Below are 24,576 nucleotides of genomic sequence, written 5' to 3'. Positions count from 1 at the left end.
CAGTCAGGTGGTTTTTCTGGACAATAACATTAAAGCGGCCTGGTGGCTCAATGACCAGATCATTGCCTTGAGATACAGAAGGTTCAGGGTTCAAACCCTGTCACAGACACCAGGTGTGTCCTTGAGCAAGACATTCCACGCTAGCTGTATGTAGCTGCCCACTGCTCCCCCCAGGGGGATGGTTAAATGCAGGTGACAAATAAAGGTGTTTCTTCTTCTAAAATCAATGTAACCAGCTGTTTTACTGGTTGTAGCCTCACTAATGTCACACTTTAACAACTCTGTGGATCTTTTCAGCCTGTAACTGAAGTTTATCTAATGTTGGTGGAAGGCAGGAGGTGATATGACTACTAGCACAACATCAAATAACAATGAATGATGCAATTCTGTACTTTCGTCTCCACTTCCTCATCTTAAACACAAATGCTGTAACAAATTGTCATTTCAGTATCTCCAGAGAGGTCTTTGACCCTTTAGGCCTACTCTTTGATATGTGGTGTGGTTTCCTTTGTGGTTTAAAACAGTAGAACAGAGAACGACACTCAGAAGAGGAACAGTACGTTAAGTATCAGAGTAGAACCACATGACACCAGATTGTAAACTGAATGGTGACACTGAACCATAATTATCTCCAGTTTCATCTCTGACCAGAGGACAGTGGTTGTTCACCTGTTCTGAATCAGATAATCCTTCATATTAGAATAATTAACATTAATACTTAAGGTAAATATATGATCTACTGTTGATCTTTGTACAAGTACTTATAAACCTAACTTCAACCACATAAAACCACTGAGGAAGCAGGAGAATAAAAAGATTTACACTAGAAATCAGTTTGACTAACGTGTCTCTGGTGTTCGTCAGATTTTGTCAGAGCAGAATTTCTTTCTTGTTGGCTTCAGGAAATCATCGTGTTTCCTGAGCAGGTTTCTTGAAGGATTAACTACTCAGTAGTTCTCTGCCCTCTCGGGGACAGAGAACCGGCCAAAACATGTGTAATGGATAAAAAAAGACTCAGAATTTCCTTTTGATGTGGACGGTGAACAGACATGTAAACAGCTGAGACGACTCCTGGTTACTAGACGTCGCTGTAAGACGTGAACCTGTTAATTTTAATATATTAATAAATTATGTTTGATCACAAATCGTTTTTAACATGTTTTTGCTCTTAAACAAGTTTGTTATATTTTCATTTTTTAACTATTTGTTTTTTGGTTTCCAATCAAATCAATCAAAATTAAATAAACTAATGGTACACAAACAGTAAACACTAAGTCAATAAGACAAACAAATAGAGGGATCCGTTGGTTTATCTTACTGGAATAATTAATACATGGAAATAACAGACAGAAGAACATAAAACCAGTGAGGGAAGTCCAGCAAGAGAATCAAAGATTACACAAGAACCCCTTCTACATAGACCAGAGACAGAGCACGGTTTCCAAAACCAGGAAGCAGATAGGGCTGCAACCCTCCTCTGTTCCCCTCCCCTCCTTCTTAAAGAGATCCCACTTGTGCTTATTTATTATTATTATTATCTATTTATTTCATGAGCTCACTCACCAGTTACTGTAATAACTTGAAAAGCAGCGCCCTCTGCAGGAGAAACTACCTCATGACAGTAATGTTGTGTTCAAGTGCTCTCAGAAATACTGAACACAGAGTTTTTGCATCTTATCAAGTGTATTTTATACTAAACTGGGTTCAGACACAACTCATCATTTTATATTTGTCAAAACAAACTAAAAGTAGAATCATCTGAAAATTAAAAGACATAAATAAATAGTTATTTGAAAAGATTAATGAATGTTTCTATTAAACAACAGATCACACGTTGATGTGAAACGATCAACACGTGGAGCATAAAGCAGCTGAAGAAACATATTTTTACAAGAGGAGTTGATGGAGATGAACCAGAGCTACAAGAGTGAACACTGGATATTATCACATTCATGATAATGTTGCTTCATAAAACACAAATCAGCTTTAATATCATACAGACGAAGGAATAAAGAAGAACTCAGCATGAACTAGTGAGAAAAGTCGTCACTCTGCTGTTTGCTCTGTAACATCTCTCCCACTGTTCTGGACTTTGTCCTGACCAACCTGAGCAGGTCTGACTCACATCAGAGCGTCGTCAGCTGATGCTGTTCACCTGGACCTTACTGGTTCTAAAACCTGGATCACAGTTTGTTACGGGTGTCAGTGAACGCACCACACTGAAGACGGTCCAGAGGAAGTAAAGGAGAGAGCTGTCTGAGTGGATCAGGGAGAAATGATAGACGAGCTTCAAGTCCCTGTGACTCCAGGTGCAGATTAGTACTACAACTACAGAAGTACTACTACAACCACTGATGGTTCATATCAAAACACAGAGGCTGAACTGTCCCCTGACCAAAACTTCAGCACATGGTGTCATGTCTCCACCTTGTGGCAGTGGTATATTTACCATGTCAGTGTTCAATAAACTAGTTGTTTTCCTCTTTTCTCTGAACCATTGTGATCTAACGTCTCGTCAGTGGTGGCTCTGATCTCCTGAAGCCAAGTTGAAGAGAGAAGCTGCTGTCAGACGTTCTCTGTTTGTTACTGAGCCTTCACTGATTTCTGGGTCTCTGATATTAACACACTTACACACAAAACAGTCTCAACAACTTCTCTCTTATTCCTTTTGAAACTAGACATTTCTTTACAATATGTCCACATCACAGTAACATTAGAGGATGTAGAGACTTGAGGAGACAAACTAAAAGTCTCTGAGAGGCTCAAGTTGAGTTTTCTTTGTCTGGCACTGGATAAAACCTTGAGTTCACTTTTCATCAACACTTTCATCAGATAAAATGTGTGTGACGGCCGCAGCCTCGACCACACCGTACATTTGTTTGGTAACGTTTCACTCACCCTTTATTTGACCTTAAGCTCAGTTTGGTTGTCTTTGGTTTCTAGTTGTCATCATTTAAAGAAAGCAGCACATTTAATTGAAGTGTTTTATTGTTTCATACATAATTAGCTAGTGTAGCATGAAACATTAGATTCATTTGAATAGTCAGTAACTTAAAGTACTTTTGTTTAAACTGTACTAACTTCATTTCTCTTTTTCTTTAGTTCCTGTTCTGCTGGTCTGGGGATGGTCCTCCAGATAAAAGACCGGACCTGAGGCCTCATCAGACTTTAATGACTTCTAATAGACCAGGACTGAACCAAGTGCTGGGATTAATGTAGTGAAGGTGAAATATGGGAACTGTTTCTTAGTTTTTCTAGTTCATATCAAACTTTTGTTCTATTATTTTGTTGTTTCTTGTTGTGTCTCTTACTGGTTTGGTCAACAAGTATATATGTTGCCCCTTTTGAGTCAGTTTGTGTCTTTGTTCATGGTAGAACTTGTTGTAGTTCAGTTTGTAGTTTGAAGTCTTTTGTTGACCTCTTTTAGGACCCAGTTTTGTTCCTAATCAAACTTGTGTCTGTTTCATTTTTGGGTGAATAAAAACCCACTTTTGTTTTTTGTTTTTTTAAACACACTTCCTGTGTCTATCTCCACGGTCCCTGACACTGTGGAAACATACGATGAAACTAAGCTTCTGTCTCTTGGTCTGATTCAGGTCTTGAACAGTCTGATAGAAAGGGGGTCCTCCACGCAGAGTCCTGTTGGTCCTGATGGACCTTCATGGACCATCAGAGTCAAAGGATTCAGAGACACGGAAAAGTCTGATCTCTGAAAACCTTGTGTTCCACAGTTGAACAGAGGTTTCCTGTCTTATCAGTAGATTTACTCCAACGTCGACTCAAAGCTACACAGAGTTTGACCAGTAGAGCTGCTCAGAACATTAAATGTTGGTGATTTGTTGTTTGGTTCATTTGATGGTGAAACAATAATAATCTTTCATTTTCATTTTTCAACAACAAACAACAAATATTAGGTTTCAGCAGTTTGGCTCTATGTGTTGAGTTCATCAGTCTGATCAGTCCAAATATCCAAACAGCTACTGGATGGATCCAGATCACATTTTGTTCAGACATTCATGATTCACAGTGGAGGAATTTTACTGATGTTGACTTTTTCTCTACATGATTCTTTTGTTGGGTCAAAGTTTCAATTTGTCCAGTTTATGAACAAATATCTGCAAAACAAATGTTCATCAATCAACTCAGCAGTGACGTTGAGTCGACATCTGTCAGAGCTGAAACCATCATTAGTTCTGACTTCACACAGGTACAGTCCTGAGTCATTAGTCCTGAGTCTGGACAGTTGGAGTCTGATTCGTCCTTCTCTGAGGACGTCTTGTTAAACTGGACTCTTCCTAAAAACTGTTGGTCCTGAGACTCTGAGACCTCAACACCATCATGGAGATGAAACAGGGTTTTGTGACGAGTCATCAGTCCACAAGAAATAAAAATGGACTTAGAGGATCTGTCAGGTCTGATAGTGAACGTCCACTCAGTGTGATGTTGTGGTTCTCCTCTGCCTGATAGGAGCTCTGTGTCACATTCACTACAAATGTTCCTGTTGAGGAGACACAGACACAAAGTGAGAAGTTGAATTATTGAACCATTAATAATTGTTGAGTTGGTGGAGAATAAAGTGAAGATGTGAACTAACCAGAGACTCATGAGATCAGGTTGATGAGCAGCAGGATCCTGAAGATCATCTTCTCCCTGTGAGAGGAGACAGAAGTGAAGAGTCACAAACATCAGATCAAAGTTCAGGTAGAAGAAGAAAACTCTACAGTGTGGTCAGTCTATCAGCCTAATATACAGGACTATCTGAATCTAGACAGGTGAAGCACCGCTGGGATCCAGACACAGAAGGAACTGGAGATAATTCTGGTTCTGCTTGAACGGCCTAAACTGCCTCCATTTAACATGGGATCTTGTTCTGTGGTTTTAGACGATATAATAGAAACATAGAAACATACTTTGACATATTCTATTCAATGAGCCTCAAAAAGACACGTCAGGATATGAGATGAGTTATTTAGTGGAAATAACGGTAACAAATGTCTGAGTGGACTGTGTGGAAAAAGGCGCCCTCTGGTGGGGGGTGATATTTAATTAAATCTAGTAACTGAGCTTTGATCACAAGATTTAATGAAATAACGCAGCCCACCAGGGGGCGCCTTTTCCCACACAGTCCACACCATATCCATAATTGGATAAATATTAATGTTTAAAAAAGAAACGCTTTCTTCATAAGACATTAAAAGACAATCTGTCCAATTTAATACGATGTGACCACATTTAAAAAGCAGCAGAAAAAGCACAGTGTTGCTGTTTGAATGGAAGTTTCAGGACAAATGTTTTCATTCAGTAGAAATTCAGGTATCATGAGGCTGTTTGTCACATCTACAACACATAAGATATTAATTCAACTCTACGTGACAATTGTAATATTAGGTTTTAATGGTTCCAGACCAAATGATTTGTAAAATGTTGATTGCAAGAACTTTACGATCCTAATAGACATCTGCAGAACAACAATAGACCAATATGTTACAGTGATTTATGATGTTTGTATGAGGTACATTTAAGAAAATACTCTACATACATATATACATACACACCATAACAAGAAGAGAAGATAAACTGATCTCCCCTAAGTGCCTTTCCAGGTTTACTTGGAGGTTTCCACTTCTGTCTGATGCCTATTCACTCAGTTCATTGCTGAAAGCTGCTGTTATTTGCCAACTTACTGAAAAAGAGAACTGTGAATGAACTGTCAACAGTCTGTGTGTTTCCTCAAACACAAAACGTGTAAAAACGAACCAGAAGCAAAGAAATCCTGGAGATGAAATGTGCACAATAGGCCGACCTTTCCTCTCCTCTTCTGCACTGACATCATAGTAGTGCAGATGATGCATTTACAGGCTTTGGGTCTTATAGGACGTGTGGTTTTGTGTGACATAGCCTATAGGGTTAAGAAGAGCAAACCAGGAAAGAGGTTTCAGACTGTTTCTAATGTCAGTCAGTTCCTGTTGTCACATGTCAGACTGAGCATGTGCAGATCTCCTACATGTCCCAGATTCTAGATATCCTAGATACAGGATAGGACACTTCTGGAAAACCTCTTTCCAAAATGTCTCACTACAAATAAAAAGAGCCGTCACACTGGGACTTATGTGTGTTTGACTTGTTTGTCAGACTCACTCATGTAAAATGAGTTTGGGCTCAGAAAAGTGTCGTTCTGACCAACAAGAAGTTTGTAGTGTCACACATGCTCGTACTGTGGAGTTATACCTCCTATTTCCTTTGTTTAACGTGCGTCTTTATGTACAAATCACACACACACACACACACACACACACACACACACACACACACACACACACACACACACACACACACACACCACCTAATGTCAGAATCTGAATACACAGCTGGAAAAGAGGACCTGACTCCTGTGTTCTGCCTGAAACACCACAGATTTTTACAATAAATAAAGTTTAATAGCAGCATCGTCCTGTTAATTCAACAGAAAAGGACAGTTAGATTAACCAGCTTCATGTTTCTAACATTAACTACAGGTTTTAACTGGAACATTTAGTTTATTCAGTGAAGTTGTTTCACATTTTCACTGTATTTTTACTGAATTATTCTGACAACCACAGCTGCCAGTTTGTTACCATAAAATCTACTGAATGTTTTTTACAGTGTTAGACCATCTATCATGTGTCTCATTTCTTTTCTGTCCTCACTGCAGCACAAAGTTTCTTTCTTCTTCCTTCTTTTTTGATGTTTTTACCTTTTGGATCCAGATCACAGCCCTGTCTGAGTTTCAGTATCCTGCTCAGTCCTGACCCATGTAGCTGATAACTTTCAAATCACAAACCTTGACAACTCTGGTTGTGGACTCATTGTCTGAGGTTTGAGCTGATCAACAGCTAAAATGCACCTTCTCCGTTTGGAGACGCGCGTTTCTTTCCTGCTGCTCTGTGGTTGTTACACAGTTCATTAATAAGTCGTTCATATAATTTTCAGCCATATATAAGAATAAAACGATTCCTATCTGCTCTTCAAGATCCCCTCGAGCTCCTCACTAAGGCTGTATTACAGTGTAGACAATGGGATCATAGAGTTGGACTCAGACATTAGTGTTAATAACAATATTAAATATTGGCTGAAACACGTGAATAAAGTCATTGTGTTATTTTAATTGTTTTACTTTGAACGTCGTAGCGGTCCTTCAAGAGTCTCAAGGACTGAACAAAGAAGTTCAGGATTTAGGGTTTCAAACCTGACACCATATCAGACCCCGAACTGGTAAAAAAAACAAAGAAATGCTGCAGCACATTGTTTCAAGAGCCCCGCTGACTCCGTAGATCTAGATTTGGATCTGGATCTTGTAGAAACTTTACCCATGTGTGGATTGAATCTGAAAATTCATCAGTTTGACAGAAACGTGTCTCCGGTAAGTTTGTCCCATTTTTACTACGACTTCTATTCTATTTGATGAAAAACAGAATCTAAATGTGTCTTCTAACCAGTTGATCTAACTAAATAAAGCTTTGTGCAGTCTGACAAATGCTTCTCTCCTGGTCTCAGATTGAATCCATAGAAATCTGCAGTACATAGATTTACCCAGCAGATGTCTCCATGTCTGTTCCACACGGAGTCTCCTAAAGTTCAGGATGGTGAATTGTCTTCGGAGCTACTTTTGCGTTCTCTCTGCTCCATAATGATCTATTGTGAGAGTAGAGCCTGTATCATGCAGTAGATCCCCGCTGGCTGTGTCCACAGAGAGTGGGTTCACCCTCAGCTGTGAGCAGCAAGTATCACTGGAACTCAGAGAGATGGAGACAGTTCATTAACGGAGCTGATCAGCTCTCAACACTGTTATTAGACTGTGACACTGACTGACAGTAGCTGGATCACAGCTGGGATGCTGCTGTCCACTGGACTGGAGCTGTATTTGTGCTTCATTTGTTATTATTGGATTTGCTCAGTGGGAATAAAAACTATATGAACCACTCGGTAGAGTTAGTTCATGATGGTTAAACACTATATGCAGAGTGGACGAGCACCTATGGAAAAATAATACCCCACCGTGACCCGTAGGGGGCGTCATAGTTCCCTCATCAGACCAGACAAATAACCAACAGAGTCTATTAAAAACCTGAGGCTGTAGTAAGTAAATAAATATGTTCCAACTGCACATTTACCTGTTTTATTTTTCCAAACGTCTGCACAACACTACGACTATATTACACTGAATCACTGAACATTTGAACGAGTCCAAATCATTCAAAGATCCTCAACCTAAAACTACATGAAACATGCATTTAACTGTAAAATCAGCAGTGAACACATGTTACACATTGTTAAGAGAAAACTGTGAAACAGCTAATCATATTGTCACACTCTGTACTCATGCTATCATTGTTTTTGTCTATACACAGCCTTCACCCATAACACATAACTGACGGACCCCAGGACCGGAATAGGCCGGTTCACACACACACAGACATACACACATACACATCATCACACCCACTCACACTGTGTACATTCTTATATCACATGACTATAAATAAAAGACCAAGGAACTCCCTCTGTGTACTCTCTCAGAGTGTTACACTGAGGAGGGTGCCCTTTGTACAAAGACTACGCTGTCTGTGTCTCATCTGTCTGATTGCAGGGTTTCTTAGCAAGGAGTGAAATCATCATAGGTGACAATCTCCTGACATTTCTCTGGTCCTTCGAGCCGGATTCGTGACTGTTTTGGCGGTGCTGAAGTTCTACACCGAAGTCTGTCGACAGCCAATCCACCTTAGAGGGGGTTGAAAGACCTGAGGCGTAAATTCGCCTCTGGCCGGTGAGTAGTGGATCGGCAGTGCCGCCACTACAGTGCATCGGATTCCGGACCCGTGTTTGGGTGAACCTGGATCAGAAGGTGAGATACTACACGTAAAGACCGGTGTGAATGTGTAGAAAGGACCGGGAGTCCTGTAGCGGCCAGGCAGAGCCGAATTGAGGGATTGTTGTGGATCCCAGAAAGGACCGGGAGTCCTATAGAAACAAGGTACCAGAAAAAGGGACCGGGAGTCCCGTACAGCTGACGGTAGTGTGTGAATGTTATACGTGTGCATGGAGTGATCAGGCCAGCATTTTGTAACCTTTAGGAGAGGTTTGCGCCCTGATCCGATTGTTATTTTACCTGTGAGAGACGAAGTACTGACGCTCAAAAGCATCAAGGTCGGACTCAGTCCATAAAAATAACACCGCACCATATTAGTTGGTGTAGAAGGGCATGTTATTGTCCTGCTGGAGAGCTTGAATGTCAGAGAACTCTCTCACCGGACCCAGTAGTGATAAATAATATTATACATCGTAAAATACAAAGATACCGGTGGACAGACGTAAAATAAGTATATCTCCAGATAAAATGAAAATAAATTAATAATAAAGTAAAAATAAATTAAGTGAATAAGTACAGTAAAGTATAAATAAATAATAAGACTTGCATTAGTACGTAGAAGAGCGACATTTCTTATCACAAGTGTGACACCCAGATTAGAAATGGGGAAAACACAGAGCAAGGGAAAAGCTGTGTCCACATTGGAAGGTGATGAAAAGTACATGGAGACTCAATGTGCGGGGGCAGGACGAGTGAGTCAGAAGAAATGGAGGAAGAGACACGGTTTCAGTGGGAAGTTAAAAGTGGAAGATGTGTTGGAATTACAAGCAAAGTTAAAGCTGGAGATGATGAAAATGAACGAAGAAAAGAGAAGGAAAAAACGAACTGAGTACAAATTGTCAGATAAATGGTTGGAACAGAGCAAGGCGAGAGAGTGCCATCAATGCCTGCTCATAATATTTGGAACAGAGGTACTCGTGGCGGATAGCCAGCCACTACAAATCACAGTGATTCCTGTGATGGAAGCAGATAAAACACAGTTTGCAATCAGAGCTGATTATGGCAAAATAGGAGACTGCAGACAAAAGGAAGGAGAAGAACCCTCGGATTACAGAGACAGACTCGAAGAGGTGTTTAAGAGACACTGTGCACAACTCAGACCCAAACTCTGCATATCAACAACAGTTGAAGATGGCTTTTGTAAAAGGCCTCAGAGACCCCGTCCAGTTGCTGGTGAGAAAACAATGGGTTAATATAGACACAGGATCTGTACAAGAAGCAGTTAATCATGCTAAGCACGCAACAAGAGTGCTCGACCAAAAAGACAAAATGACGGGGGCGTTCATGAGTGAACTAACCAGCTTCAGAGGACGTGGCAGAGGCCGCGGGCGTGGCAACAGCTACGGAAGAAGAAGAGGTGGATATGGTCGAGGACGTTCACCATATCACGATAAGCAACAACAGAAGGACGAAGACTATGAGAAAAATCAGTGTTATGTCTGCCACAAAGGAGGGCACTTTGCTGCAAACTGTCCAGACAAAAACAACCAGCCATCTGCATGACTACAACCTGTTGAGCCTGAAGATGGGGCACAGCTACATATAGATATACATGCATTAGTAGCTCAAAACAAAGACACAGGAATGCCATTGAGAAAAATTAATGTGTCAGGAAAAGAGTATAGTTGCCTCTGTGACTCTGGTGCTTGCACCACAGTTTTAACTAAAATGCCACCACAGTTTCAGGCCAGCAATAAAGTAGTTTGGGTAAGGAGTGCATCAGGGCACATAGCACAAAATAGATTATCAAAGCCACTTCGGGTAACTGACACAGAGACCGGTAGGGAAGTAAAGATTCGTCTCCTTGTAGATACCTCATGCCCAATAAATTTGCTAGGCAGAGATCTGTTAACAGCATTAAACCTCGCCATTGTACCCACAGACAATGGAATGAGATGTGTCCCAGTGACTGACGAGGCGGTCCTGCATGGGCCAGGCGAGCCACATTACTATTGGACACTAGACATCGAGTGTGGGGGGGCGACCCAGTTGCTGAAATTGATTAACTCAATATCTATACTGATAGTCAGTATGCATTTGGAGCAGTACACCACTTTGCTAAAATATGGAAAAACAGAGGCTTAAAACCTCAGCAGGAAAGCTGCTGACACATGCACATATTTTAGAAGAACTGTTAGAAGCCGTTCAACTTCCAAACCAACTGGCACTGTGTAAGTGTGCAGCTCACCAGACTGATAACTCAGACATAACACATGGGAACAATTTCGCAGATAAAGCCGCCAAGGTTGCGGCACGGAAGGACATGCCAGCACAAAAACAACTCCTGTACACAGCTGCGATCACTGTTGACATACTGAGAGAAGAACAACAGGCAGCAACACTGGCAGAAGTCAAAACTTGGATAAAAAGGGGGGTCAATGTTGAAAGACAATGTGTACATGATTAATAACAAACTGGTACTACCGAAATCCCTACACAGTGCAGCAGCATTAGTGAGCCATGGGTTGACCCATGTCTCAACAGGAGGGATGGTAACTGTAACATACCCATTTCTACACTACAAATTAAATACAAATTAAAATTAAAATTCTGCTAAGATGTTATATATATATATATGAGACATATGGTTGAACAACATGAGATCAGACAGACTAATGCTGTCCCAGATGAAGCTGTGCTTTCTGCCAACAGGCAACCGAAACCAGGAGACTGGGTGCTGATAAAGGTTATCCAGCGAACGAATTGGAAGTCACCACGGTGGGAGGGACCTTACCAGGTGCTGTTAACCACACCAACGGCCATAAAGATCGCTGAAAGGAGCACCTGGATACATCAGAGCCATTGTAAGTTATTACCACTCGACGCCCAGAGTCAAGAGACAACAGACTAAGAGGATACACAGTGAAAAGTCTAGGATAACCTTTGGGGCGGTCCACCGTCCTGTGGAGGTCATTAGGACCCTACAGTGGGGACAACAGGAGGGACCTCCTGGCACCAAGGGCTAGTGAAGAAAACAACGTGGATAGGTTCAACAACCTAAAGACCCACCCTGTACATCCTCTGTAGGAGTCTGGCATCATGAGAACCTTCTGGGCGGTTCTCTCTGTTGAGGTCAGGAAAGCGATTCCGCTCCCTAAGGCCAACACAGAGAGGCTGAGGAGGAGCTTCTTCCCACAGGCGATACAGACTCTCAACCAGCACACCACATTGCACTGACCCACTTCACTTCACACACTCATGTTTCATGCTTCTTGCACTAGACATTTGGGACAATTCTCGACCCTAGTGGTCACTGCACACATTTATGCACAAGCCACATTAAGTATGAGCACTTTACAGCATACTTGCACACCCCCTGGACATTTCTATTTCTATTTATACTACACTCCTTCCCACACAAAACTCCAAATTCTATATTTTTATACATTGTTCACCTAGGTATACCCAGGTTTTATTATTTATTATTTTCTTATATTGTCTTTTCTATTCTATCTATTCTATTTTTCTCATACTTTTCTGATATTGTACATTTGTACTGTACAGTTATTATTTTTATTCTTGTACAGATATTTTCTTAGTTAAAACTACCTCAACTTGTATTCTTGTACAGATATTTTGTTCTTTATTCTTATTCAGTTAAATCTACTTCTACTTCTTTAGTATATTTATCTCCTATAAACAGTCTTAAATAGTCTTTTATTTTTTCAGGTCATGGGCAGTCGCCTAAGCATTTCACTGCATATCGTACTGTGTATGACTGTGTATGTGACAACTAAAATTTGAGTTTGAATGGTGAATAGAATGATGGCAATGCATGTGCATACATACATGGCCTTGATGCAACAAGACCCAGAAGCAGAAGAGGACCAGGACTCAGAGGACGACACTAATCTAAGGGAAAAGAACCAGATGCTGAGGATCTGTGTTCCAAAAGGGGTCATGTGCTAGTAACCTCTGACCCCATGACAAACTGAACTGGACTGCGATACTTTTATGAATACTCTGACGAATGACGATGTAATTGAAAATCTCATGAAGTGATTACCTTCTGATGATATAACAGAGTATGACAAACAGGAGGGAATGTTAAGAGAAAACTGTGAAACAGTTAATCATATTGTCACAATCTGTACTCATGCTATCTTAACGCTTTGGTTTATACACAGCCTTCACCCATACACACATAACTGACGGACCCCAGGACCGGAATAGCCCGGTTCACACACACACAGACATACACACATACACACATACACATCATCACACCCACTCACACTGTGTACATTCTTATATCACAGGACTATAAATAAAAGACCAAGGAACTCCCTCGGTGTACTCTCTCAGGGTGTTACACTGAGGAGGGTGCCCTTTGTACAAAGACTACGCTGTCTGTGTCTCATCTGTCTGATTGCAGGGTTTCTTAGCAAGGAGTGAAATCATCATTGGTGAAATTCATCATAGGTGACAATCTCCTGACACACATATAACAATGTGTTGGTTGTACTGCAGACATCTGGTATCAAAACGTCAACACGGTGCTATATAGAGGTTTCTGTTGACCCACAAGAGGGTGCTGAACAGTCCACAGGACACCAACACAATACTACTGGTGACATCTTTAGCATTTTTAGATTCACTATAAATTTTACATTAAATGCATTTTATGATAAAAAGAATATTGACATTACAAATGTAGAATTGTGTAGTAGTTTTAGTTTTTCAGTGGCTGTAGTTGTAACGTGTGTGTTTGAGGTCTTGATGACAGAGGAACTGATTTCAGACTGAGATCCACTTCCTCATTTACTCTTCATGGCTACGAGCACCTGAGTCCAACATTCACTACTGTGACAACAACCACACAGTTCAGCAGGTGAGAGAACAAATCCCCAAAGTGTGTGTAGCTGATACTATGAAGTGTTTGAACCCTGTGAACACTGCTCACTTCCTCCACATGAGTAGTTGAGTTCTATTAGTGTTTGTCTTAGAGGATGGAGATTAAACTGAATTAGCTCTTCTTGTCAAAATGAAATGATTCTGTAGATTCAGATCAGCTGATGCTTGATGTTATTTACATTAAATATTTTATCACTGTTCTTTTTAAACCCACGTAAACTTGCTTCAGTCTCAGTAGAGAAAGAAAACCACAAACTAAACAGAGGAAGAAGGTGGGCTTTACTCACTGTGACTCACAGAATCACAGAGACGTTGACAATGGAGGAAACACATCTTCAACTTCTGATCTGTAAGTAAAAACCTTTGTGGTTTTTCTTTACAGTGGTCTTGATGATGGCTCAGAGGAGGCTGAGCTCAGCTGTGAAGGAGACATTTGGGAACTTTGCTCCTCAGGAAACAACAGTCGGTCGGTCAGTCGACAACATCCATGTCACGAGGTGGTGACACTTTTAATCTGAATCACTGAGCAGACCTACTAAAGATCTTATGATCATGGCGCATTTTACTTGGAGCATCTTTACATGAAAACTGAGCTGAGAGGAGTAAAAAAACTGTGCTCAGGTAAAACAGAGTAAACACAGAAGTACTGATTACTACTTCAGCTAGTGATGACTTAGCAATTATGTACTGGCAGAAACTGACTTGTGTCTGTTTCAACTTTCCATCTGCAGACAAACAATACTTTGCTGTTACAGTTTTAAATTGTGAATTATTACAACTGCACATTTACACTTTGTTTTGCAGGTTTTTTAGTTGTTGTTGATGAAATAAAATGAGAATAAGAAATGACACCACACCAGAAAACCTCAGTCCAGCACCATCCTACAACCTTTATAATGAACATACAAAAATATACTACAAATAAATAAATACATAAAAACTAAATTTTAGCAGTGAGAAATTCAGACAATAAAATATTAGCATAGAATTGTCTTTTCCTGCTTCGTTTGCTTTAGATTCTGTACGTTCATCTCATCTCCACATGGTCATGTGAGCTTTTGCTGTTTGTGAACGTTACACCATCATCTGCATAGATGATGAACTCTAATACTGTATAAGTATATGAATTTAATTATACTACATCAAACACTATGTTTTACTATTTTACTGAAAGTTAAATTACATCTTTTGGTTACCTCACATGATGTGTTTTTCATAAAAGTGGCAATTTTTAACGTTTATCTTTCTACATTAATGTCCATTATTATAAATGTTAAAAAGATTCACAAAGACGGTTTGATCAGATCTTTATTGTATATCGACACTGTCATTAGTGTTGTTTTAAAACATGTATGTACATGAGTACTATTAAAGGGTATGGGTATTTTAACCACACATACTGTTCGCTGTCAGTTTGCTGCTGACATTAAAAAGTATCTTAAATTGTATTTATGTGTGTATGTTGCCAGTGTCCACAGTGTATCTTTATATATTTATTTTTTCATAGATAACAGGTTGGTGGTTAGATACACACACTGGCTGGTTTTGGGCGAGATGATGAATCCCTGCCAATGTTGTGCAGCTCAGCATGTGGTCAGATCTCCCTCCATATTTATCTGGAAAGAAAATTTGTCTAACACAAGTAACAATATAATGTATAATAAAATGTAAAAAGCCCACATTGTTTGATACTATCACTCATCAACATTTGCAAATGCTGAATACAATATACAAACACACCCACTTGAAAAACCTGTACAAAACTATAATGATGATATTTGGAAACTGCAATATAAACTCACAGATGAATATACAAATAGACGGACATTGAAAGAGTTTAGGACGATACATTTCTTGGGGTAATAATACACAGAATCATTTGGAAATCACAAATCAAACAAGTACAAAGTATCAAGATCCAGCCTCAGTGAGCTCCCGCCCTGACCTTCTTCATAGTTTCAGAACTGTCAGAAACTGAAGATTTGAAACACTGCAAGAAGATAAGCTGAAACTCTGAAAGAACACAGTTGTAGGTTTGTAACACACATCTCAGAACTTGGAAGAAACACATTTGTAACACTGAAAAGAAGAAAGAATTTTTTTCCACATATTCAAATCTTATTTTTAAATGTTCGAAACATATTTTGCAGTTTTCAGATCAATTTTCAAACATTCAGCTCCTGGTTTCAGTTTTGTCAGATGTGATACTGTCTCATCTCATAGAAATATAGAAACACATGAGCACAATCCAAACTAAAGTCAGATCATCAAACTACAGTTAGTCCATGGGACAGGTTCTGTTAGGTAGATATCTAGAACTTTACTTACTAACAACCACACATTCATGTTTCTGATGGTTCACTCTCAGAGCTTCTTTAACACCAACACAAAAACTATTCTTCCACTTGGACACTTTGGATTTCGCTCCAAATGTTCAACTGAAACTTTTCCATCACAGAAACCAAGAACAAAGTTGAAGTGAATAAAGCTCAATTTGAGCTCAGTGTGTTGGTTCAATACAGCAGCCTGAAGGAACACACTGATGTCCTGCTGCAGGATACAACCACATGCTTTTATTCTGAAAGGTCCAACTTCAGCTTCTGCTCCAGCAGCTGCAGGAGTCATTGTTTGATCAAGACAGACACACAGATGTGTTTCCAGATGTGTGTGGATGCTGTAGATGAACCAGCAGCACTTACAGATACAGTCCACAACAACAGTGAGTCCACTCCTGGTCAGTATCACTAAAATGTCAAGTCACTTCAAATCGTCACCATTTAAGGAGATCTGACTTTAGTTGGACTCATTTAACTCCAAATAAAGATGATTGGAGAACAAAAGTCAGGAAACTTTCCTTCATGAAATTCATGGATGTGTTTGACTTGAATCTTTGGTCATTTGTGCTGACGTCACTATGAACAGCAGCACTGATGTCTAATAATGTGAGTGGATCGAAAAGAGAAAGAGACAAAAGACAGAACAAGACTTCAGAACAAGTCCTCAACATCTGGATCCTGGAATAATCGGAGCTTCATCTTTAAAGAACTGGAAGAGGAACTAGTTTACAAGGAATCATTTAGAACTGGTTCAAGAAGAAACTGATTGAATCCATTAATCTGAAAACGTGTGTGTGCGAGTGAAAGAGACAGACATGTACAGACTGAACTATCTGTTCAACAGAGACAACGTTTCTCTGACAGGACGACACTCTCAGTACGACACTGAACACAGAGACACTGAGGAACCAGGAGACCAGAACCCAAACCCAGGATAAAGAGGTTCAGTGAATGTGGTGTTGAAGGTGTGGAGGTGGATTAGTTTGTCAGAGGAGACTCTGTAGAAGGACAGAGTCCCAGCAGGACAGTCCACATACACAGATACTCTGTTAGAGACAGTAGAGGAGGAGATGAATGTTACACTGTTATTGTGAGAGACATAGTAACGACCATCAGAGCAGATCAGACTCCAGGACTGATCGTTCTCTCCAAACTCACAGTCTTCACTGTCTCCTCTCCTTCTGATTCCTCTGTAACTCACTGATATATGAACCCCTCCGGTCAACTCGACCTCCCAGTAACAGCGACCAGTCAGACCATTACTACACAGCAGCTGACGACACCGGTCAAATCTGTCTGGATGATCAGGATATGACTGATCCTCCTCCTTCACACATGTCACCTTCCTGTTGTTGTCAGACAGTCGTAGTTTTCTGTTCACTGTGTTTGTGTCGATGGTGAGTTGACAGAAATCTGATGGAGAGAACAAGACACAATCCAGCTGCAGTTATTAATCTATCATCAGTTTGATGAGGACTCATGACATCAGGGATTTGAATGAGTGATGTGACAGTTTGAAGATGGTTGAATGTTGCTGCTTTGTTTTCATCAGTCTCATTAAAAACACACTTACACTTCCTCAGACCTGGTCTCAACCATCGGACTCCACCAGGCTCCACCCTGAAAGGAGGAGGGGGGTCAGAGCAGCTCATTCTCTTTCAGCATGCACACATGGACATTACATGGCTCTTATACACACAGTGTGTTCTGGTTCTGTTCTAATGGAGGCTTGTATGTAGGGATGGACATTCAGCAAACAACTAAGGAATTGGAGTCCTTATCTTGGAATTCTACGGAGCAGGGAGGTGACATGGAGGAAAGATTTCAATTCTCTAGTTCACAGCAGTTTTGGTGTCAGACACCTGCTTTCAGTCTCACTCTGTCACCAGACAAACTAATGTGACACCACAGGAAGCAGGAAACTGGAGAGCAAAGTCCAAGAGGCTCAACTCCACATACATGGACTCTGTGTGTGTTTTCCTCTCTCTAATGTCTGTGGACTGATCTCAGCTGAGCTTCACACGTTGTCCTGTGTTCAGAAGAAGTCTAGTTCACCTCCAGCTACTGGATATTGATCATTACACACATACTTTGTGGCTTCATCTGATTTGGTGTCAGATTTGTTGGAGCAGCCAGAGACAGAAAGTGAAAACAGGAGTTTGAGGAGAAAAACATTCAATCACAAACTAATTCTTCAACTGGGGAAAAAAAAAAGGAGTTTTTCCTCTTTGACAGATTGTAATGATGAAATGAACATGTTCTCGTTCTGATTTACTGTCTCCTATATATGACACAAGATCTCATCATGACAAGATCAGGATCTCAGGAAGGTGAAGGTGCTTCAATCATCACTATCTGAGGAGACAGAGACATGATGCTGTGAGCTAATTCAATCCTCTGATATTCATTAAATATCATTCTGTGGATGAAAACACTACCTATAAGGTGGATGAATTTCCTCCTCAGTTCACAGAATCTAATGTAACACCTGATTTCATCATGAGGAGATTTGCTCCCAAAGTCAGAATGAGACACTGAAGTCAGAATTACAGGAGCTCCCCTCTTTTATTTGCTGAATGTAAAGTTCTTCAGTGAAGATTTGTCATCAGCTGAGAGGAAATGTTTCCAGCACAAAACTACTTTCTGCTGCAGTGTTCATCAACACGACTCCACAGTGAGACACAAACTGATCCTGACACATTTTTCTTCCTTTCATGGCAAAGAGGTGTGTTTTATTTATCTAAACACCCTGAGACACCACCTAGTGGAGCAACCAGGTACCACAGGCTAACACAGGACATTTACTGACAGTTACATCTCACATCATGAACTTTTGCATTATCAGTAATTCTATATTTTCATTAATCAATGTTAATAATTTAATCGATTATTAAAAAGAGCGACGGTGTGGTTTAGAAATATGCTTGCACACAGTTGCACACTGAAAATTATCAAATGTAACATAACCTTTTTGGTTAAAAAAATGCTGCAGAAAAATGTACCTAATATAATGAATCCTAACCTGAGAGTTTCCAGTTTACAGTGTGGATTCTCCAGTCCAGCAGACAGAAGCTTCACTCCTGAATCCTGCAGGTCGTTGTTACTCAGGTCCAGTTCTCTCAGACTAGAGGACTGGGAGCTGAGAACTGAGGACAGAGCTTCACAGCATTTGTCTAACAGGTTACAGTAACTCAGTCTGAAAAACAGTGATGTATAAGATGACAACATTTGTGTCAAACTGTAATCACCTTTAGTGTTGACTCTGAACTAACAATTCAATTCAATTCAGTTTTCTTTGTAGAGCCAATTCACAACAGAAGTTTTCTCAAAGCACTTTAGTGCAAGGAGTATAACTATACAAAAAATGATATAGAAAAACCAACAATCCCATTTGAGCAAGCCAACAAGAAAAAACATAATGAAATAAAATCAGATAGGAAAGCACAATTGTTTTATATACTGTAGAAATACTGGTCTGAAACTTCTGCAGCTTAAAACTTGTGACATTAGAAAGTTTAATCTGCTTCTGTCTCTATCATGTCAGCAGTTTTGGACTTTTGAAATATCTCTTTTTAAAATATATCTATTTAAAACAGAAACTTGACCTGACCTGAGAGTTTCCAGTTTACAGCGTGGATTCTCCAGTCCAGCAGACAGATGCTTCACTCCTGAATCCTGCAGGTTGTTGTTACTCAGGTCCAGTTCTCTCAGACTAGAGGACTGGGAGCTGAGAACTGAAGACAGAGCTTCACAGCTTCTCTCTGAGAGGTTACAGCCACTCAGTCTGAAAAACAGTGATGCATAACATGACAACATTTGTGTCAAACTGTAATTGTCACAATTCCTGCCTGATGCTGGTCCAGTTTGTTTCTCTCTCTCTTTCACCTGGTCCCACTCCTGCTGCTCTGCTCCCCAGCCTCTTCCTGCTATGTCCATACATGGACTGACTTACTCTTCCATTCCCTGTGCACTAATTACTGATCAGTTCCTCCTGTATTCACCCTCTCCTTTATAAGCTCACAACAGCCCTCAGTTCTCTGCTAGATTGTCAATTCTTACAATGACTCTCCAGACATTTTCCTGCCTTGTTCCCAGCCTTGATTTCCTGTCCATGTTATACCCTGGACCTTGCCCTCGCCCTCTCGTGATTTCTTCCAGCCCTGTTTCTCAGACCTTTTCTCCTTCACTCACCAGCCCTTGGATAACAGACTTTGTAGCTCAGCCAGTGTGAGTTTTTGCCTGCGTCAGTGCAGTGATTTTCTGTTGTTTCTTTGTATCTCTAGTTTAGGTTGTTACTTTGTTCCCCAACGTGCTTCAGGTTGTTTTTTGTTGTCACTTTGTTTTTGTGTTTAGACCAGTTTATGTCGTGTTCTTTTGATACCTCCCTCTAGTTAGTTTCTCATTTTGTCTTTTTGAGATTATATTATAATAAATCATTTTCTTTGCATTACTTGTGTCTCGTGACGCCATTCCCTGAGAGTAACCACCTTTAATGTTGACATTGAACTAAAAAGATACAACACAGTGAAATTAAATCAGACAGAAAAGTACAGTTATTTTTATTATTGTAAAAATACTGATGAGAAACTTTTGCAACTTAAAACTTGTGACATTACAAAGTTTAATCTGCTTGGGAGCATTTATGTACATTTTAAATATCTCCAATCATTTAAAACAGAACCTTGATCTGACCTGAGAGTTTCCAGTTTACAGTGTGGATTCTCCAGTCCAGCAGACAGAAGCTTCAATCCTGAATCCTGCAGCTTGTTGTTACTCAGGTCCAGTTCTCTCAGACTAGAGGACTGGGAGCTGAGAACTGAGGACAGAGTTGCACAGATTCTTTCTGAGAGGTTACAGCCACTCAGTCTGAAAAACATTGACGTATAACATGACAACATTTGTGTTAAGATATAATTAAATATGTTGCTATACTAAAAAACAAGTGACATTTGTGTTAACCTGTGTTCAATTGTCACTTTTAATGTTGACTGTAAAATAAATAAATAAAATATAATCAGACTGTAAAAAAATGTATGTCATGAAACTAAACTTCTGATGGAAAACTTCTGTAAGTAAAAAATCCTGACATTAAGAAATTTAAACTATGGACATTCAACTATCCACATACTTACAAAGCTTTTTTAGCAGCTTTCACCACTGGCAGCAGTCTCAGAAGAGCCTCCTCTGAAGCAGAGTATTTCTTCAGGTCAAACACGTCCAGATCTTTTTCTGATGACAGTAAGATGAAGACCAGAGCTGACCACTGAGCAGGAGACAGTTTATGTGTGGAGAGACTTCCTGAGTCCACGTGCTGTTGGATCTCCTCCACTAGAGAACGATCATTCAGTTCATTCAGACAGAGGAACAGGTTGATGCTTTTCTCTGATGAGGGAGTCTCTTTGATCTTCTTCTTGATGTACTGGCCTGTTTTTCGATTGGTCTGTGATCTAATTCCTGTCTCTGTCTGCTGACCTCTAAGAAGAGTCTGATTGGTCTGCAGTGAAAGACCGAGCAGAAAGCGGAGAAACAAGTCCAGATGTCCATTTGGACTCTGTACGGCCTTGTCCACAGCACTCTGGTGGAGAAGTATTAGTTTAGGTTTCAGTAATTTAGACCACAGAGAAGTTGACTGTTCTTCAGACAGCAGATTGACTCCAGAGTTGATGAAGGTCAGATGGACATGAAGAGCAGACAGAAACTCCTGAACACTAAGATGGATGAAGCAGAACACCTTGTCCTGGTACAGTCCTCTCTCCTCTCTAAAGATCTGTGTGAACACTCCTGAGTACACTGAGGCTGCTCTGATATCGATGCCACACTCTGTCAGGTCTGATTCATAGAAGATCAGGTTTCCTTTCTGCAGCTGCTCAAAAGCCAGTTTTCCAAGAGACTCAATCATCTTCCTGCTCTCTGGACTCCAGTGTGGATCTGTCTCAACTCCTCCATCATACTTGATGTTCTTCAGTTTGGACTGAACCACCAGGAAGTGGATGTACATCTCAGTCAGGGTCTTGGGCAGCTCTCCTCCCTTCCTGGTTTTCAACACATCCTCCAGAACTGTAGCAGTGATCCAGCAGAAGACTGGGATGTGACACATGATGTGGAGGCTTCGTGATGTCTCGATGTGGGAGATGATTCTTCTGGCCTGCTTGTCATCTCTGAACCTCTTCATGAAGTACTCCTCCTTCTGTGGGTCAGTGAACCCTCTGACCTCTGTCACCATGTCAACACACTCAGGAGGGATCTGATTGGCTGCTGCAGGTCGTGTGGTTATCCAGAGGCGAGCAGAGGGAAGCAGGTTCCCCCTGATCAGGTTTGTCAGCAGCACATCCACTGAGGTGGACTCTGTCACATCAGTCAGGATCTGATTGTTGTGGAAGTCCAGAGGAAGTCGACACTCATCCAGACCATCAAAGATGAACACAACCTGGAACTCTTCAAACCTGCAGATTCCTGCTTCTTTGGTTTCAGTAAAGAAGTGATGAACAAGTTCCACCAAGCTGAACTTTTTCTCTTTCAGCACATTCAGCTCTCTGAAAGTCAATGGAAATGTGAACTGTATGTCCTGGTTGGCTTTGTCTTCAGCCCAGTCCAGAGTGAACTTCTGTGTTAAGACTGTTTTCCCAATGCCAGCCACTCCCTTTGTCATCACTGTTCTGATTGGTTCCTCTCTTCCAGGTGAGCCTTTAAAGATGTCTTCTTGTCTGATGGTTGTTTCTGGTCTGTGTGGTTTCCTGGATGCTGTTTCAATCTGTCTGACCTCATGTTCATCATTGACCTCTCCAGTCCCTCCCTCTGTGATGTAGAGCTCTGTGTAGATCTGAGTCAGAAGGGTTGGGTTTCCTGATTTAGCAATCCCCTCAAACACACACTGGAACTTCTTCTTCAGATTAGATTTAAGTTCACGCTGACAAACTGCAGCTGAAGTTCCTGAATGAAACCATAAAAACATGATCGATATAATTTCTAATGAAAACACAGTTTGACAGTTTCATGACCCTAAATGATTCACATTTCAACATATTAACACTCCACATCTTCAGCTCTCAGTAAACGTCTCATTTGTCCATGATGTCAAATGTTTAGAGAAATCCTCTTACTGCTCTGCAGACAGTCAGCCAGCTCCTCCTGCTTCATTCTCCTCAGGAAGTTCAGGGTGATCTTCACAAATGCCTCTCTGCTGCTCCTCCTCTGCTCTTCGTCCTCACCAACCAACACCTCCTCGTCCTCCCTCTGACTCTCTAAGCATTGTGGGTAATCTGGACTCAGAATCTTCTGGATCTTCTTCAGCTCGTTCTTCACAAAAGTGACAATGTTCTCCTCCAGCAGCTGGAACAGAAACTATATAAATGACACAATCCAACTCAAATCATGGAGCCAAACATCAGATCCATGTTGGACAGACTGACAATCCACTGGTCTAAAAAGTGAAGCATGGAGATTATTGGGAACACAACAGATGGAAAAGTAGTAGTTGGACATGTACAGACCAGAAATATGAAGTCCAGCTGTGTTGGATGCTGCTGGGCAGACTGACCACTGGGAACCTCTGAGCTCTCCTGGTCCACTCTGTGGAGGAATCATCAAGAATGAGCTCACAGTATGTCTGTCCACACAGAGACACACACAAGGTAAAGGTCCATGAAGAAAGACTTCATTCCTTCATTAGTTGGTGGATCCTAAATGAATCTTCAAATGTCAGCTCTGGTACTGACACTGGGGACAAACAGTTCTTTACACTGACTTCAACAACATTACAACTAAAGTCTGTTTATCTGTTACAAACAGGACTAACGGGGACCAAACAGGTAAGAACAAAATATTTTATTAACAAAAAGGGCAGGGGACACAGGGAACTAACAAACCCTAACAAAGTATCAACTTAAAACACTACGGTAACACAAATTCACTGCTAAAGGCAGGAATACGCTAACAAGCATACAAACCAAAACAATACAATGTAGCAACAATAAAACCACGCACTAATGCGGACGAGAAACCAAAAGACAAACTAGACGTACAAAGTAACAACCAAAAGGACACTGCACAAAAAAACTCACAAATGAAAACAAGGTCCAGCAAATTGAGGTGCAGTCCACGTTGAAAGAAACAGAGAGTCCAGGGTTATCCAAAATGACTGAGTGATGAAGACCAACTGACGGACAAACAAACGAGTTGAAGAGATCCATGTGTAATGTGCAACAAACCAGCAATAAACTGAGGGGAGCTTATAAAGCAAAGGGACGGACAGGTGAAACAAGTCAGTAATCAGTCTGGTGAGTGGGGTACATTTACATTTAGCAGACACTTTTATCCAAAGCAACTTACATATGTCAGTACAATGGTAGGCAGGGTGAGCGTGAGGAAGTCTTGCCTAAGGACCCCTACTGAAGGTAGACGACTGCTGGGATTGAACCCAGGTCTCCTACATGGCAGGTGGTGATGTTACCACTACACTAACCAGCCGCTTTTGGGTATGGC

At 40.7% G+C, this 24,576-nt stretch overlaps 2 protein-coding genes and 1 long non-coding RNA gene across 3 annotated transcripts; 1 reads left to right on the top strand and 2 right to left on the bottom strand.

Annotated features, from left to right (window-relative positions):
• Positions 1–5,654: 5,654 nt before the first annotated feature.
• On the bottom strand, positions 5,655–13,108 carry LOC117153099. The gene is made up of 3 exons (XR_004463537.1): positions 13,015–13,108; positions 8,663–8,665; positions 5,655–5,665 (listed from the first exon to the last, which is right to left on the bottom strand). It is a non-coding gene; the product is annotated as an uncharacterized LOC117153099 (long non-coding RNA).
• LOC113168161 lies at positions 9,488–10,924 on the top strand. Its single transcript, XM_026369172.2, has 2 exons — positions 9,488–9,917; positions 9,994–10,924. Exons 1-2 carry the CDS (start codon positions 9,508–9,510, stop codon positions 10,406–10,408), a joined length of 825 nt encoding a protein of 274 aa, XP_026224957.1. The 5' UTR covers positions 9,488–9,507; the 3' UTR covers positions 10,409–10,924.
• Positions 13,109–17,017: 3,909 nt separating the features above from the next.
• On the bottom strand, positions 17,018–24,540 carry LOC113155586 (NLR family CARD domain-containing protein 3-like; the record flags this gene model as incomplete). Its single annotated transcript, XM_033326758.1, has 10 exons — positions 17,018–17,508; positions 17,669–17,715; positions 19,118–19,146; positions 19,747–19,879; positions 20,788–20,961; positions 21,228–23,025; positions 23,196–23,424; positions 23,586–23,664; positions 24,156–24,250; positions 24,424–24,540. Coding segments are annotated over 10 exons (3,192 nt in total), but the record flags the coding sequence as incomplete, so codon positions are not given.
• Positions 24,541–24,576: the final 36 nt, after the last annotated feature.

This window comes from Anabas testudineus, chromosome 18 (assembly GCF_900324465.2).
Source record: "Anabas testudineus chromosome 18, fAnaTes1.2, whole genome shotgun sequence".
Taxonomy (NCBI): Eukaryota; Metazoa; Chordata; class Actinopteri; order Anabantiformes; family Anabantidae; genus Anabas; species Anabas testudineus.
This window is presented reverse-complemented; position numbering and strand designations above follow the sequence as displayed.